Source organism: Miniopterus natalensis, chromosome 10, assembly GCF_054644295.1.
Source record: "Miniopterus natalensis isolate mMinNat1 chromosome 10, mMinNat1.hap1, whole genome shotgun sequence".
Classification (NCBI taxonomy): Eukaryota; Metazoa; Chordata; class Mammalia; order Chiroptera; family Miniopteridae; genus Miniopterus; species Miniopterus natalensis.
The window spans coordinates 46,276,176-46,294,991 of record NC_142090.1 but is presented as its reverse complement, the minus strand read 5'-3'; the positions used below and the strand labels follow the sequence as shown (position 1 = coordinate 46,294,991).

Below are 18,816 nucleotides of genomic sequence, written 5' to 3'. Positions count from 1 at the left end.
TCTATTAATGTCCTAACTCATTCTTAAAAAGTGCTGGTAAGATATTCATGTTAATCAATTATGTCTATTAGGATTAATACTTAGCATCTAAGCAGTGTCAGGTTTTTTATCCCATATCCTTTTAAGAAAAATGGACACACATACCCAGATATAATATCTAACACTACCACCACCCACCCACCTCCTCCCCTCCTGCCTCTTCAGGGCTGCCACCACTCCCAACATCAAGTTCTTTATCTATCAACTCCCCATAAATCCTGGCAGGATATGGGGTTAGTGGAAACTGGCTAGGGGAGATAGGACATAAGAGAGGAAAAGGAATTTAAGAAAGGAGGAAAGAGAAAAAGGTGCTGCTACAATTAGGAGCCACCCATCCCTGCCAAAGTATAATCTCATTCAGCTAATAAACCTTATGAGAAATGTTAGTAAGTTTTAGTCTAAGTAAAATCAGCATATTGAAAGGCCAGTAACCTACTGTCAATTTTTAAAGGTCTGAAAAAGTTATCTGAAGATTTCTTTTACAGATTTAGCAGCTTTATCCAAGGATAAAATACCAAACGCCCTTGGGCCACACCTTAACCCTCATAATTCATATTCCAAACACAGGTTACTACTTTGTGGAACATGCACTTTCTTACCTTCGTGACCTTGTCCATGCGACCTGGAAAACCACTTCCAAATACTTTTTCTCTCTCTAGGCCCACGTCAAATACCACCTCTTCTATGAAGACATTTCCAGCCCCACCAGTGAGAATTAACTGCTTCCTCCTTGTACTTCTAAAGTACTCTGTTCCTGCCACCACTGCCACCAGATCAGTATTCTGCTGCTAAACCATGAATGGGAAGGCACTTTATTCACTTCATCTCCCGAGAGCCTAACCCTCTGCTTTATCATATAAAAGGGACTCAACTAACTTCAGTGTCATAACACAATTCACAGTAAAGTTTTTATATAAAGAGTAAATACAGCCCGGCCTGGCGTGGCTCAGCAGTTGAGCATTGACCTAAGATCCAGGAGATCATGGTTCGATTCCCAGTCGGGGAACATGCCCGGGTTGCAGGCTTGATCCCCAGTTGGGAGCGCACAGGAGGCAGCTGATCAATGACAACTCTCATCATTGATGTTTCTCTCTCTCTCTCCCTCCCTCCCCCTTCCCCTCTCTGAAATCAATAAAGATATATTTATTTAAAAAAAAAGAAAAAGAAAAAAAAGAGAGAGTAAATACACAGTACTCGAAAGGGCCAAACACTACCTCTTTGGAACAAGGAATGCTGCTATGATCTTTCTCCATTATCAGCCATCTTAGAACATTTGGGATAGAGAGACTTTTCCACGTTGGCCAAGGATTAATGAATCTCCCATCCTTTCCTTTCTTTGATTTAGTTACATCTTCCTCTAGTCTGTAATCCAGTTTGAAACTTCTCCTAGAAAACCTAGAAGAAGTACTTCCTCCAGAATTCCGTGCAGCATTCTGGCGTTTTCTTACTGCTTCTTTAGGATATTGGCTGTCTGTCATCAGGGACTGGTTGCTTTCATTTTCATCCATGTCCTTTGGAGAACTAAAAAAAGGAAGAAAAATACTGAGTTTAATATAAAGGCATTAAAACATATTACATAATATATTTCTTAGTCAATAAAAATTTCCTCAAATTTATAAAAACATTATGTCCCTATTAGCTCAAACTGTCTTGCTGTAAAACACAAGTTTAGAATCTAGTATTACTGCATACTATAAAGATGTTTACCTATTCCTGCCAAACCTTTTAAAAATTCCTTATCAGCTGTAATCGAAAGAAACTATTCCACCACCCAGCATTTAAACAAGAAATTTTCCATTGCAATGACATCTTGTAGAATAAATTAAAGCACCTTCATGAATGTGTAATATGTTCATACCTGAATTTTTAAAATATTATTGTTAGTAACACATAGTAAAGAGTACCTTAGTTCCTTGAGGATACGTCAGTAATTCAAGTGATTACATATAGCCCACTAGGCCTATTCATTTTTACTTTGAAGATAATCTGTTTCCATGCCCCTAAAAAGTGCAATGAGTCCAAATCACAGGAGGGAGATAAATAAGGCATTTCAATAATGTAGTTAACTGGTGAACAATACAAATTTGAATTAACTCAGATTTAGAACTGCCAAGTCAGTGCAGTGTGTATCCTAGCTATGCGACCTAAGGTAAGTTTCCTAATCTCTCTGTGGCCCTATTCCCTCGTGTATAAAATGGAGATAACACTACCTGCTGTGGGGTTTATTCAGAGAGAATTTAAAAAGCTATAAAAAGCTAATACAAGTAAAATATTTAGAAATGTGTATATAACAAATGTAGCACACATGTACGCACATGATAACAACTGTTGTTGCTGACCTTGTTATTACTGCTATCACCACCACCACTTAACACAAGGCACTGAAATCCTTGATTTTGAACTATGTATACAGGACTCCAAACACATAAAATAAGCAATGTAATAAGAATATGCACTCATCTGCCATGAATTTCATTTCTTTCCTATTGTACTAAACAAATATTTGCTTTCTGTCTAGTTTAAATACAATGCATACACTTAATACACATAACCCTAAGAAAATAAGTGCAATAACAGGAAGCCAAATATTATTGTTTATGACTTCAATAGTGTTTAAGTAGAAATACTGTCCCAGAGAAAAGGGGGAAGAACACAAACCATAGGATGAACACATTCACTGAACCATTCACTTATTTTTTCAAACTATCCGGAGTAAATAGTCTGCATGTCTAGAGAACAATCCGTGTTCAGAAAAAAAAACACAGCTGACAAAAGCACTCACTGTTGCTGAGCCTTCACTGTCTGTGGGAGACAGTAGCTAAGAGAGTCTAACAAGTTTTATATCTTGAGCAAGTAACTTAACCTTTCTAATCCTCAATTTTCTCATCTGTTAAATACCTGCTTATCCCATAGGGGTTTCAGATGATTCAACGACATAACGCCCATAAAGTGCTTGTCATTCACCAAATGTTAATTCTTTTTTTACTTTCCCTGCTAACTAGCGACTCATCTAAATTCTTTAAATTCTATTAGAAAGCAAAGGGTCTAGGTGAGTTATGTCAGTTATCCTCATAGAATCGATCCACCTGGGTTATTAAGTTCAGGCCCAGGCCTTTACAAAAGGCAGAAACAAAGACCATCCATTTTAACCCCACTTCTTTTAACAGAGGTAGACACACACATTTAGAGACTAAGTTATTCTCAAAATAATATGTCTAACAGATGGAAGAGACAACTTTATGCTACTCCTTGTGATGATAGTTTGAGGCACGTGCATATGTCTGAATATATACACATATATTCATAGTCATAGTGTCCCAAAAATATATATATACACTTTTACAGCTGATAGCTCAATTTTGAAAATGAAATGTATTTTAATAAATGCTGCCTTTATAATTATTCCAAATGTGTGTGTACATTTTTCAGGAGCACCCTATATATAAATACATATATAATTCTACCAACTATATAATAAACTTTGGGCTCATTTTTTCAAACAATCAGGGGATAGGGAGAAAGGAGAAAAGGGCACTCTGAATCAAAAACCACAAACGCAAAGTCAAAATAGGGCTTTTAGACAACATCTAGTAGTCTAATGCAGCTGGGACATAAGCAGCAAGAAAGTCCTGTGAGAGTCAAGATGGTAAAGGTAGGAGTAAAGGATGGGGTCATTAAACAATGGGACTAGATTTGGGGCCTGGACTGAGACGTTAAGGAGGTTTGGCTACACTGTAGGCAATGGAGAAAAACTGAAGGTGCTTAAAAGGGGGCGTATTTAGAGAAGTCCACTCTAGCAGCAGAACAAAAACAAAAGGGTATGGCTAAAACTGGAGCCAGGAAGATAAATTAGTGAGTAGAAAACAAGCCCAGAACATCTACTAATAGTGAAACACTATGCTACACATTCTACACACTTGATTTAAACTACTGCTCCTAGCAAAATTTCAAGGTGGGTAATGTAATCCCCAGTTTTTAACTGAAGCACTGAGAGGTTGTCTTTTTTGTATCAAATTTACCTTTAAAAAGATCAAAAAATGATGAGGCAGTGACAGTGAGAAGAGAAAGAAGAGAATAAATCCAAGAGACAATACAGCCAAATCATTAAGACTACAGAGTCTCTGGATAGCCCCAAACTTTGGACAATTTGTAGGGCAGATGGGAGTGGGGTGGGGGGTACCAAAGTGGGAGGAGTCAGAAGTGGCAGCACCACTAACCAAGTAAAAGAATAAGGGGAAAGCAAGTATTTGGAGTACAGAAGAGAAGAGAGGACTGATTCCCTTTGGTCACAGAATGAGAGTAAAGGTCAGTAAGATAGTGTGTTTCTTACTGACCATTGCATCTGGGGTGGGGGTTGAGATCATGGGGAAGCAAGAATTCAAGCATAAGTGCTCACTGATACCCAGTGGACATGGATGCCCCTGGGATCCAGGCTGCTGTGGGGGAGATAAAAGTGAGAGTAAAATAACAGCAGTTTCCAGGGGCCTAGAGAGTAAAATGAGAGTGAGAGTTCAGTGCTCTGTTTTCTCCCTGAACAATAACCTTCCAAAGTTGTTTATTCATACTATCACCATTTTCTTACCTTCCATCCACTTAGGTTCTCATCCCAAATCAATCCAGGGGAAAAGTCTCTTTATCAAAATAGCCATCCTCTCCTAACATACCCCCTCATCCAACACACACAAAATCCAGTCTTTCTGGAGTGATCTTTTTAAAGGTAAATTTGATACAAAAAAAAACAAAAAGGGGAAAGACCAGAGGATTCCTTTTGGTCTCAGAATGAGAGCAAAGGTCAGTAAGATAGTGTGTTTCTAGCCCTGCCCACACTGGCCTCCTGTGCTCCAAACAGTGGCCTTGGTCTGTTTCCTCAGGGCCACCTACTGCTATCACAGAGCCTTGGCACAAGATTTTTTAAATATCCTTGGGATGGGAGGAGGGAATGTATGGACATGGATTATTCACAGAATTATGAACTACTATGAAAGTTGTTCAAGCAACAAAATGTTGGCACTAAGATGCACCATTTCACAGAATGCACTGTTAACTGTGAAATGTTGGGAAGGAACAGAAGGACATAAAAACCTGAACCATGACAATCTGGACTTGTTCCTTTGGAGGAAAAGTACTGGAAGTCCATTCAGTGAATATGGAAAAGGTACTCCAGTGACAAAGCAAGCCTCAGCCGCTGGGCTATATGGAGCCAGCCTGAGGGCTGGGTCAAGAGATATCAGCCTTCTGGTCACTCTGTAGTGGATACAGCCACAGTCTCACAAGGGTCATCCTTAAACATCAAAGAGAAAATGATAGGAAAACTAGAAATGGGGTGGACAAAAAGGGGGCTACATACTAAACCAAACAAGCTCAGGGGAGGCCTGCATGGTGGGCCTTACAAACTCAAAGAATAAAAGTAATCACATTAGAATAGTCTGAACATAAAAATTCCTAACTAAAAATGAGTCATGGCTGACAGTCACATCCTAGGCCTGTAGCTTCCTTGACAAAGGTCAATCTTTACCGTAAGTAAGGCTGTGCACTGTTTTTTTTGGATCTAAGATAACATACCCTTGGAATGTCAAAGGAGTTCCCTTTTTTCAGACCCCTCAGGGTACACCCACAGCACCAGAGCAAGAGACCACAGAGCCCCTTATTGTTCCCACATACCATCTCTATGTGCTATAAACGTAATTGTTAACTATCCTATACGCACCCATGTAAAAGAAGTATTTGTCTCTCCGTTTTACTCTTTATCCAATCTCAGAGATTTCCCCACTTTGCTTTTTCCTGCCTCCATAATCTACCACCAATGAATCTCATATAACCTCCCTTAGGTCTGTCTCCTCCTTTGATTGTAATGTATGAAATAAGCTGCAAAACTGCTGACATTCTCTAGAGCATTTTCTCAATCCGTTGAGACTTTGCTTCCTGGCAACCGTCATCAGTTTCACTCAAATAACTCAAAAAATTTCGTACAGGTGTGGACGTTTCTTATATCCACATGAGAAACCGCAGGTGCTATCTGTGGTGCTATTAACTAGATTTCAGCCTTGCAAACTCAAACAAACCCCTTAACATATCTAGGCTGGTGTTTCTTTAATTAAATGTAGCAAATTCCCCATTACTTTTGTTATATTCCTGTCTCCAAAACTAACAATGTAAGTGAAAATTCTGCCTTGATTTTAGGCCAATGGTAAGTGAAAGATGAGCACACTTATGAGTACATGCAAACTGTAAACAACCTGTGTATCAACAGGGAGTTTCAAACTTGATAAAGATCTTTACATTTTACTGATTTTTCATCCAATTTAAAACAACATGAATTGTAAGGTACACTGTTATTTATGTGCCACTAAGAAAGTAAAAATGTTATTAATTTAATTATATCATGAATTATGACATATCCTGATAGCACTGGTGTTCAAATGTAAATAAAATGCATGTCTTAAAATTGATGAAATACACCATTTTATATATGAAAATATGTATTTTGGAACAGGAGTAAAAACATTAGCCTTGGTAATTAAATATAATCAGAACCATAACCATAATTTGCTGACCCTCCTTTTCTCTATGAACAACAGCTAAGTTTGAACTACAAAGCTAGAACCCAGAAGCAAATTTAAAGGTAACAAAGACCTATTACAACTGATAAATATAAAAAAATAAATGTTCCTTTTTAAAGAACAATTTGTTACAAAAAGGACAACATAAATTCCACCTAGTAATTATAAACTACATTCTCTACATTTCTTTGAAGATTAATTGCCTACTTAATAGCAGAAGGAATTACCCCATATCTCCTCTAACCATATCTCTGTGACACTTGGTAAAGACAAGTCTTCCAAATACAAATATTTTACTTCAATAACTTGCATACATGGGAAAAATGCTTTCAAAAACCAAGAATTCTCTATTTCAAAAGGAAATGTTTCATCCTTCCTTTCTTTGGCATTTAAGGTTTGCCAGTTGCCTAGAATTGAATGCATTGCTTTATAATTAAAAAAAAACAGGGGGGAAAAACAGCATTACAATGTATGTTCAAGACTGCAACATATTCATAAATCATGACATTGCAAATCATCATTCCTAGAGTTGACATTTAATAAACACTAACTGAGAAACTATCCATTACATACCAACCAAAATAGTTACATTAATTCTGGAAAATATTCAAACTGTATTTTCAGATATCTAAAATAACACTTAATTTAAAATTTTATATTAGCTCTCCTGTCTCTAGTAAAGAAAAGGGAGCTTTGAATATAATGCTAGAGAACATAGTCAATGAAACTGTTTCAATTCACTGAAATGTCTGCAAAGGGCTTTGGTAGGTTAAATTAAACTGTCCCCATTCTTCACATGCAATACAGATTTCCCTTGAGATTGCCATTAAACCCCACAGGCATTTAGGAGACCGGTGGGAGAGTAGATACGTCCAAGCGTGGGAAGTCTACTGAATAACGAAAGGGAGAATGTTCTGTGGGAGGTTATGTACACAACATACATCATAAAGAAAGTACTGCATTGTTTGTCATCACTGAATTTCATTTTTAACTAACATTACTGACTTAACCAATTTTGCCAAAAAGCTAAAGGCAAGGAAAATAGCTTAATATACAGAACCTAAGAGCACACTAAAAATAACATTTAATAATAATCGTTGAGACAAAAATATTAGAATATACATGTATACATAAATAAATATACATTTAAGCATACGTATATATAATATAAATATACATATCTCACCAAACAACTTCTCTTCACAAAAGTGAAAAGAACTTAAGTTGGGAGTCAAAGACAGGACTCCAATTCTAACATTAATCAGAGGTATTAGTTTGGGCAGAGTAATCTGACCTTTCTAAACAAGGGCTTATTCATCTATTAAATAAAGAAAACTCCTAAATATCTCCATGAAGAGCTATAATGCAGAGAAATGAGATCCTGGGTTAGTATTTCAAAGCGCTACACAAATGCAAACAGTTATTACTAGTATTTATGTTCAGTAAAAGAGTAAATAATAACTAGAACCTTTTGATCCAATTGAGTTGTTTGCAGGTAAGAAATAACACTCTAGAGTTTCAGACAGATTTATATTTTTATTTATTTCAGAGAGAGGAAAGGAGAGGGAGAGAGAGAGACAGAAACATCAATGATGAGAGACTCATTGGTCAAGCCCACAACTGGGCATGTGCCCTGACCGGGAATCGAACCCTGATCGCGATTCGAACCCTGATCGCCCGGATCCCAGGTTGACGCTCAACCACTGAGCGACGCCCAGCTGGGCCAGACAGATTTAAAAACTCAGATCACTGAAATTTTTTTCCTTAAAAATATTATGTTAAAAAAAAAAAAAAGGGTACTTTGGTTCCTCAAAATATCAAACTACCATATGACCCAGAAATTACACTTCTGGTTGTTTATCCAAAGAAATCCAAAACACTAATTCAAAAAGATATATGCACCCATATGTTCACTGCAGCGTTATTTACAATAGCCAAGATATGAAAGAAACCTAAGTGTCCATCCATAGACATATAAATAAAGAAGATGTAGTACATATAGAATATTGCACAGCCATAAAAAAGAATGAAATCTTGCAATTTGCAACAGAGATGGACCTAGAGACTACTATGCTAAGTAGAATTAAACAGAAAAACACAAATACATTATGATTTAACTTATATATGAAATCTAAAACAAAATAAATGAACAAACAAAAACAGAAACAAAATAATAGATACAGAGATCAAACTGATGGTTACCAGATGGGAGGTTGGAAAGTGTGTGAAAAAGGGGAAGGGATTAGGAAGTACAAATCACCAGTTCTAATAACAGTCATAGGGATGTAAAGTACAACACAGTCAATAATATTGTAATAACTATGTATGGTGTCAGATGGGTACTTAACTCATTAGGGTGATCACCTTGTAAGGTATATAAATATGTAATAACTATGTTGTAAACCTTAAACTAATATAATAATGTATGTCAACTATAATTGAAAAATAGTTATTTTAAAAGTAGTTTTATAAAAAGTCTAAGGTTCCTTATCCTTTATAAAAACACAATATATTCTCATGTTTAAAAAAAGAACTTTAGGGGATTCCAAGATGGCAGTGGATTAAATGGAAGCTACCCTGACATTCTCCAGGGCCATGCAGGAATTACAATTAAAATACAGAAAAATCGCTCTCAAGAACCAACTGAAGACTAGCTGGAGAGAACCCTTAAAACCAAGGATGTAAAGAGAAGACCATATCAAGTCTGGTAGGAAGTGCAGAGGTACAAGATGGATGGCTGGGTTCCCACAGGCAGCAGCTGAAGTTCTGGGGGGAACTCTCACCTGTGGGGGGGTACTCCCTGAGAAGTCTGGGGTCTAAATCTCAAGCTGGGCTCCCCAGCCCAGAGAAACAGAACCGGAATGGTGCCCACATAAGATGTGCCAATAAAAAAACACCAAGGGTTCTGTCCAGCAGGGAGAGATGGCCAGAAACAGAGACATTCCCTAAAAGGAAGGGCCAAAGCACAAAATTGCATTTGGAGCCACTCACCTTGGGCTCCAGCAGAGGGAGGGCAGGGTGGACTAGAGCTGGATGAGGAGAATCTGGGGTTGGTGGCATGGGGGAGAAAGCTGAGAGGACAGCCACCAGGATCCCTGTGCTGAGTCATTCCCCCATGCTGCAGAAACCATCTTTCTCAAGCAGAACTTTCCCATCAATGCAGCTTTTGCCTGGGGGGAAGCAATTGCTCCACCCACTGAAAACTGTCTCACCCCACCCTGTAGATTTTATGCCCTGCTGAGGGCTACAGCCTGAGGCTCATTAAGAGACTAACAATGAGCCTGAAGACAGAGGTGGTTCTCTGGGTTCTTTCTCTCTGTCTGATCTGCTCCTGGGCCCTGCTAGCAAAGGCAGACCTTCACGTGCAGCTTGATCCTTTCCACACACACCCAGCCTCAGCAGAGGGATCCACAAGCTGTGGATCACTGATAGGTCCAAACAGGGTACTCAGGGCAAGTTACAATCAGCATCTGACACTGGCCAGCACCAGAGACCCTCTGAAGAGGGCAAAATCCAATAAACCCAGTGGCCAGCTTGGGACAATAGAGCAGGATCCAGTAAGATGCACAAACAGTATATTAGCAAGGAGTCACTGGCAAGCTACAAATCCTAATGAGGTGAATTCTGCTTCACATGATATGCACTAGCACATCAGCCTGCACGCTGCACTGGGGGTTGAGCTAGACTGTCGGCCAATCTGAGGGTCCAGCCCACGCACCAACGAGCCAATAGCAATCAAGTCTCAATTACAAAAGGACAGCCCACATAACACACACCAAGGAGCATCATAAGTGCACCCAGGTTTGGTGATAAAGGAGACTGTGACACTGAGTCCCACAGGTCACCTAGTACATAAGGCCATCCTACCAAGACTGGGAGTTGTAGCACATCTATGTAATACACAGAAACACACCCAAACATGCAGCCAAAACGAAAGGACAAAGCAACAAGACCCAAATGAAAAAGTAAGAGCATTCTCTAGAAGAAGAGCTAAATGAAATGGAGATAAGCAATTTATCAGTTCAGAGGAATGATTATAAGGATGCTCAAAGGCATGTAAAAAGCTACAGAAACTGAAAAACAACCAGTCGGAAATAAAGAATGACATAGCAGAATAAAAGAATACACTGAAAGGAATAAACAGCACATTGGAGGAAGATGAGAATCAGATCATCAAATCAGAAGACAAGATGGGGGGGAAAAACTCAACCAACCAAAAACAAAAAACACTTAAAAACAGGACAGTTTAAGGGAGCTGTGGGACATGAAACACAACAATATGAGCATTACAGGAGACTCAGAAGGAGAAGAAAGTAAGCAAGAGATAGAGAACCTGTTGAAGAAATAAAGGCAGAGAATTTCCTAACCTGGTGAAGAAAAAAGTCACACAAGATCAAGAAGTGCAGAGAGTCCCAAGTAAGAAGAACACAAAGAGGCCCACGCCCAGACACATCATCATTAAAATGCCAAAAATTAAGACAATGAGAGAATCTTAAAGGAAGCATGAGAGAAAAAACTTGTTACATACAAAGGAGCTCTCATAAGGCTGTCAGCTGCTTTCTGATCAGAAATCCTACAGACCAGAAGGAAATGGCATGAAGTATTCAAGGTAACACAAAACAAGGATCTGAAAGCAAGAATACTCTATGCAGCAAGGCTATCATTCAAAATAGATGGTGAAATAAGAGCTTCCCAGACAAAAAAAGGCTAAAGGAGTTTATCACCACCAAATCAGCACTGTAAGAAATGTTAAAGGGACTGATGTAAGAAGAAGAAAGAGAGAGAGAAACATGGGCATAAAGAATAAAAATGACAATAAATGAGTACCTATCAATAATAACTTTAAATGTAAATGGATTAAATACTCCAATCAAAAGACACAGTGCCTAGTTGGCATGGATCAATGGATGAGCACTGACCTATGAACCAGGAGGTCATGGTTTGATTCCCAGTCAGGGCACATGTCCAGACTGAAGGCTCCATTCTCAGTGGGGGGCGGCCAGGAGGCAACTGATCAATGACTCTCTCTCATCATTGATATCTCTCTCTCTGTCCCTCTCCTTTCCTCTCCCTGACATCAATAAAAACGTATTTAAAAACAAAAGACACAGGGTAGCTGAATGGGTAAGAAAACAACACCCATATATATGCTGTCTATAAGAGACCCACCTCAGAACAAAAGACTCACAAGGGATGAAAGTGAAGGTATGGAAAAAATGTTCCAAGGAAATTAAAACAAACAAACAAACAACAAAAATTGGGTAGCAATACTCTTATCTGACAAAACAGACTTCAAAATGAAGGTCATTAAAAAAGACAATGAAGGTCACTACATTAACACTAAAGGGATTGATCTAAAAAGAGGGTAACTGGTAAACATATATGCACCTAAAATAGGAGCAACTAACTATACAAAAATACTTCTGGAGGACTTTAAGGAAGAGATCGACAGCAATACAGTTACAGTAGCAGACTTGAACACTCCACTGATTTCACTGTATAGATCTCCCAGACAAAAACTAAACAAGGAAACAGTGACTCTAAATGATATACTAGATCAGATGGATTTAACTGACATGTACAGAACATTTTGTGCCAAAGCTGCAGAATATACATTCATCTCAAGTGCACATGGGACATTCTCAAAGATAGACCACATGTTAGGACACAAAACAAGTCTCTACAAGTTCAAGAAGATCTGAATTTATATCATGCATCTTCTCAGTTCACAACAGCATAAAACTAGAAATAAACTACAATAAAAACACTAAAAAACACTCAAATACATGGAGGCTAAATAGCATGTTATTAAATAATGAATGGGTTATGAACAATATCAAGGAAGAAATTTAAAACCTCATGGAAATAAATGAACACACAACAACCCACAATCTATGGGACACAGCAAAAGCAGTCCTAAGAGGGAAGTTCATAGTATTATAGGCCTACCTCAAGAAACAAGAAAGTTCTCGAATAAGCTAAACATAAAACTTAAAGAATCAGAAAGAGAACAAGAAAAGTCAAAGTAAGTAGAGGAAGGAAATAATAAAGATCAGAGCAGAAAGAAATGACATCAAGACTAAAAAAAAAAAAAATACAAAAGATGAATGCAACCAAGAACTGGTTCTCCGAAAAGATAAACAACACTGATGAACGGCTGGCCAGACTCATCAAGAAACAAAGAGAGAGAACACAAATAAATAAAATCAGAAACAAAAGAGGTGAAATAACAACTGACATCATAGAAATACAAAGGATTGTAAGAAAATATTACAAACAGTGATATGTCAACAAATTAGACAACCTGGGAGAAATGGACAAATTCCTAGAAACATACAATCTTACAAAATTGAATCAAAAGGAATCGGAAAATCTGAATAGACCACTAAGAACTAATGAAATTGAAGCAGTTATCAAAAAAACCAGCAAACAAAAGCCCAGGACCAGACGGCTTCACGGGGGAGTTTTACCAAACATTCAAAGAAGAACTAATACCTATCCTCAAACTATTCCAAAAAATTCAAGAGGTGGGAAGATTTCCAAGCTCTTTTTATGAAGTCAGCATTACACTAATTCCAAAACCAGATAAAGACACTACAAAGAAAGAAAATTGCAGGCCAATATTCCTGATGAACATGGATGCCAAAATCCTCAACAAAGTATTAGCAAATCAGATCCAGCAATACACTAAAAATCTTATTCACAGTGACCAAGTGGGCTTTATTCCAGGGATGCAAGGCTGGTAGAATATTCACAAATCAATAAATGTGATACATCACATAAACAAAGAGAAAGATAAAAGTAATATGATCATATCAATAGATGCAGAAAAAACATTCAACAAAATCCAACACCCATTTTTGTTCAAATCTCAGAGCAAAGTGGGAATAGAGGGATCATACCTCAACGTAATGAGGGCCATATACAACAAACCTACAGTCAACATCATACTCAATGGACAAAAACTAAAACCATTTCCCTTAAAAATAGGAACAAAACATGGATATCTGCTTTCACCCCTCTTATTCTACATAGTACTGGAAGTCCTAGGCACAGCAATCAGACAAGAAAAAATAAAAGGGGTCCAAATTGGAAAGAAGTGAAATCTGTCATTATTTGCAGATGACATAATACTGTACACAGAAAACCCTAAAGACTCCACCAAAAAAACCACTAGATTTAATAAACAGCAAAGTAGCAGGAATACAAAATTAACACACAGAAATCAACGGTATTTTTATACACCAATAATGAACTCTAAGAAAGAGAAACTAAAAAACAAGCCCATTTACCACTGCAACAAAAAAAAAATTAAGATACTTAGGAACAAATTTAACAAAGGAGGTAAAAGACTTGTACACAGAAAACTACAGGATATTGAAAAAGAAGTAGAGAACGATACAAACAAATGGAAGAATATATCGTGTTCATGAACTGGAAGAATTAACATCATTAAAATGTCCATACTACCCAAAGCAATCACTAGATTCAATGCAATCAGCACTAAAACACCAATGGCATATTTCACAGATCTAGAACAAACACTACAAAACTTTATATGGAACCCAAAAAAGACCCTGAATAGCTGCAGCGACCTTGAGAAAGAAGAGCAAAGTAGGAGGGGATCACAAATACCAGATATCAAATTATATTACAAAGCCATTGTAATCAAAACAGCCTGGTATGGGCACAAGAACAGGCATGTATATCAATGGAACAGAACAGAGAACCCAGAAATCAACCCAAGCCATTACGCTCAATTAATATTTGACAAAGGAGGCAAGAGCATACAATGGAATAAAGACAGTCTCTTCAATAAATGGTGTTGGGAAAATTGGACAGGTACATGCAAAAACATGAAACTAGACCACCAACTTACACCATACACAAAAATAAACTCAAAATGGATAAAAGATTTATTTATTTATTTATTTATTTATTTATTTATTTATTTAATTTATTAATATATCTTTATTGATTTCAGAGAGAGGAAAAGAGAGGGAGAGAGAGATAGAAACATCAATGATGAGAGAGTCATTGATCAAGCCCACAACTGGGCATGTGCCCTGACCGGGAATCGAACCCTGATCGCCTGGATCCTAGGTCGATGCTCAACCGCTGAGCCACGCCCGGCCGGGCAAAAGATTTAAAAGTAAGTCATGAAACCACAAAAATCCTAGAAGAAACCATAGGTGGTAAAATCTCATACATCTCTTGTAGCAATATGTTTGCCCATACACCTCTTAGGACAAGGGAAACAAGGGAGAAAATTAACAAATGGGACTACATCAAAATAAAAAGCTTCTGCACAGCAAAAGAAAGCATCAACAAAACAAAAAGGGATCCCACTGTATGGGAGAACATCTTTGCCAATGATACATGTGATAAGGGATGAATTTCCAAAATACACAAAGAACACATACAACTTAACAAAAGGAAGGCAAACAAACCAATTAAAAAATGGGCAAAGGACTTAGACACTTCTCCTAAGAGAGCATACAGATGGCCAAGGTACACTTGAAAAAATACTCAAAGTCACTAATCAGAGAGATGCAAACTGAAATGACAATGAGGTATCAACTCACACCTGTCAGAATGGCTGCCATCAACAAATCAACAAACAAGTGCTAGAAAGGATATGGAGAAAAGGGCACCCTAGTACACCACTGGTGGGAATGCAGACTGGTGCAGCCACTATGGAACGCAGTATGGAGTTTCCTCAAAAAGTCAAAAATTGAACTGACATTTCACCCGGTGATCCCACTTCTAGGAATATATCCTAGGAAGCTCAAAACACCAATCAAAATGAAGTTATGCACCCCTATGTTCATAGCAGCGCAATTTACAATAGCTAAAATCTGGAAACAGCTCAAGTGCCCATCAGTAAATGAGTGGATTAAAAACACTGTGGGACATTTACACCATGGAATACTATGTAGCTGTAAAAAAGAAGGATCTCTTACCCTTTGGGACAGCATGGATGGAACTGGAGAGTATTACGCTAAGCGAAATAAGCCAGACAGAGGAAGACGAGTACCACACGATCTCACCCATATGTGGAATATAATGAACAAAAAAAACTGATGAACAAAATAGACTCAGAGACACAGAAGCATAGAACAGACTGAAGGATCTGACCCATATGTGGAATATAATGAACAAAATAAACTGATGAACAAAATAGATTCAGAGACACAGAAGCATAGAACAGACTGAAGGATCTGAGGGAAGGCGGGGGTAAGGGAGTGGGTGGGGAGAGATTAATCAAAGAACTTATACGCTTATATGCATAACCTATGGACACAGACATTAGTATGAGGAAGGCCTGGGGTGGGGCAGGGGCTGGGAGGAAGGGGGCTAAGAGGGGGGGAAATTGAGGGATACCTGTAATACTGTCAACAATAAAAAAAACTAAAAAATTTTAAAATATTTTTTTTAAAAACCTTTAAATTTGTCTTATAAAGTGCTCATCTGATTATATGCAGAAAGTTACTTTGACAAATAATAAAGTTAATTTGTATATCAGGAACCACAAAACTGGGGCTGCCCAAGTGGCCTGGCCCATTTAACAAAACTAAACCTAAGTTAGCCTGCTCTTATGAGAAACACCTGTCAAGGAAACCTAACAGCTCAGCTTACCTAGCTTACCTTATCCTAGAAAACAGGACAGGTCGGCCTTATAAGGAAAGCCTCAACCTCCTAGCCAATCATGTCCTGTCCAATCATATCTGTGATGCCTCTTCTAACTCTATAAAACTCACTCTTGCTCCCAAACCCTAGGGAAGGGTGCTCTACTGCTTGTGAGGCACTGTACTCCCCCAGCGCATGAGTTGTTTTCCCTTGAATAAAGGACATCAAACTCATTACTAAATTGAGTAATTTTTGTCATTTGACATAAATAATTCACAAAGCAATGTTGACTTACCAAAGCATCATAAACTTTGAGAGGAATGAATGCAAAACATAATCAGACTCTTCAGGACACAAATTAAAACATATGTTTTCTTGCCCAGCCAGCATGGCTCAGTGGTTCAGCATCAACCTATGGTCCAGGACATCATGGTTCAATTCCCTGTCAGGGCATATGCCTGGTTGCAAGCGAGATTCCCAGTGGGGGCAGGAGGCAGCCAATCAATGACTCTCTCATCATTGATGTCTCTCTCTCTCTCTCTCCCTCTCTCTCCCTCTCTCTGAAGTCAATAAAGACATATTTAAAAAAAAAGGGGGGGGAATGTTTTCTTTTCAAAAAGCAGTCAAAGACTTGCAATAAATGTTCTTGATCACAGAATGCCAAAGTCTTGGAAAACTCTTTGCTATTCGACAGAATTCAGTATATTGAACTAAATCATTTCACAGGCTATTCACAGATTTTAAGTCACCAAAATACATAAACAATGTAGGTCATTCCTGTACAGTAAGTTTTTCCTGCCTGGCTGGGCGTGGCTCAGCGGTTAAGTGTCGACCTGGGATCCAGGCGATCAGGGTTCGATTCCCGGTCAGGGAACATGCCCGGGTTGTGGGCTACAGCCGATCAATGACTCTCTCATCATTGATGTTTCTCTCTCTCTCCCTCCTTTCCTCTCTCTGAAATCAATAAAGACATATTAAAAAAAAAAAAAAAAGTTTTTCCTACGTGTAAATAAGCAAGCAAAGCTTTGATTAGAGTTAGAAACAATAAGGAAAACATTCCGCTTAACACCAAAGCCCATTTTAAAATATTATTTACATACTGCAACTAGAATCCTTAGGATAATCAAATGGCATGTTATAGCAAATTGAGAAAACATGGATAAAATAATATGTTTGTTGAAATGACATAGTTATCACCTCCTTAATATTGTAAAAAATACTACTAAACAAGTACAGATTCATTCCTGGTGAAATCAATACACAACTGTTTAGTTGAAATGGCTGAGGAGAATGGGAGGAAATAGAATTAAATTGGTGAATGACTATAAAACTTAAAAATGTATCCTAAATATGTAAAATTATCTCAAACGTTCATTTACTATTCCTAGAGCCAAGAATTAAAAATATACTTTCAAAATGTGCCTCTCTCATTCCGATCTCTGAGTCAATTATAAAAAACAAAACCATGTTTTTAAAGTATAATCCATAAAGAAAATGAATGAAGAAACATGTGTCTTCATAGCTCCTGGACAGAAAGGAAGGACAATGAGGGGAAAAGCATACTCTTTTACTTCTGACTTCAGTTCTGATTCCAACATTACAGGTACTAGATTCTGTAACCTTTAAAAAATCATTTACTATCACTGAGAATCACTTTCTTCATCTGTAAAATGAAAGGACTGAGGGACACTGTTCTTCCAGTGTCTTTTCCACCTCTAAAATTCTAAAAATCTTTGGCTGCACCATACAGCCAGCTTAAGCCACCAGAGCTGTCCCCTCTAAAACAGCAAGACAGCCTTGGCCTTGGGCTGTGTCCGTGACACACACACAGACACCCCTGGCCGAAGTTCCACTCCCTCCTAGGACGTAGCCACTCAGATCCAGCCACTTTCCCTAGGCTGGGTTAGAAAGGGATAAGCACAGCACTTTTCTCCTGAGAACAGCAAACTATTGGCACAAAGTATACAGGGTGGGGCAAAAGTAGATTTACAGTTGTTCCTATGGAAAATAAGACAATAATTAATAAATAATACAAGAATAAACTCTGTTTTGTGTACTCACGACTATAATTCTACCTTTTTTTTTTTTAACCCTCATCTGAGGCTATTTTTTCCATTGCTTTTCAGAGAGAGTGGAAGGGAGAGAGAAAGAGAGAGAGAGAAACATCAATGTGAGAGAGACACATCGACTGGCTGCCTCCCGCATAGGCCTCGATGAGGGTCGGGGATCGAGCCTGCAACCAAGGTACATGCCCTTGGCCGGAATCAAACCCAGGAACCTTCAGTCCACAGGCTGACGCTCTAGCCCCTGAGCCAAACAGGCTAGGGCTGAAATCCTACTTTTGCCCCACCCTGGTAGTTTCCCAAATTTACCAGGAGGTTATTCCAAGAATGAAATAATTCAGGAGAGATTTCATGACAAACCTGATACATTAAACATCAGACTTTCAACCATATAAGATTTCAGATATAATTTTTAAGGACCTCTAATGAAATCACAGTTAAAGTAGTATTTAACAAATGCTGTTTGAATGTCTACTAAACCTAAGTTCTAGCTCTTCAGTCACAATGAACAATGCAAGCATCTG

The 18,816-nt window shown here is 38.1% G+C and overlaps 1 protein-coding gene across 2 annotated transcripts in view; it reads right to left on the bottom strand.

The window, feature by feature from the left end:
• NAPEPLD (N-acyl phosphatidylethanolamine phospholipase D) overlaps positions 1–18,816 on the bottom strand; it is a 48,927-nt gene that overhangs the window by 15,180 nt on the left and 14,931 nt on the right. For both annotated transcript variants that reach the window (XM_087821110.1, XM_087821109.1), the window contains exon 2: positions 1,254–1,560. In XM_087821110.1, the coding sequence (XP_087677236.1) occupies positions 1,254–1,560 (307 nt within the window). The remainder of the gene's footprint in view (positions 1–1,253; positions 1,561–18,816) is intronic.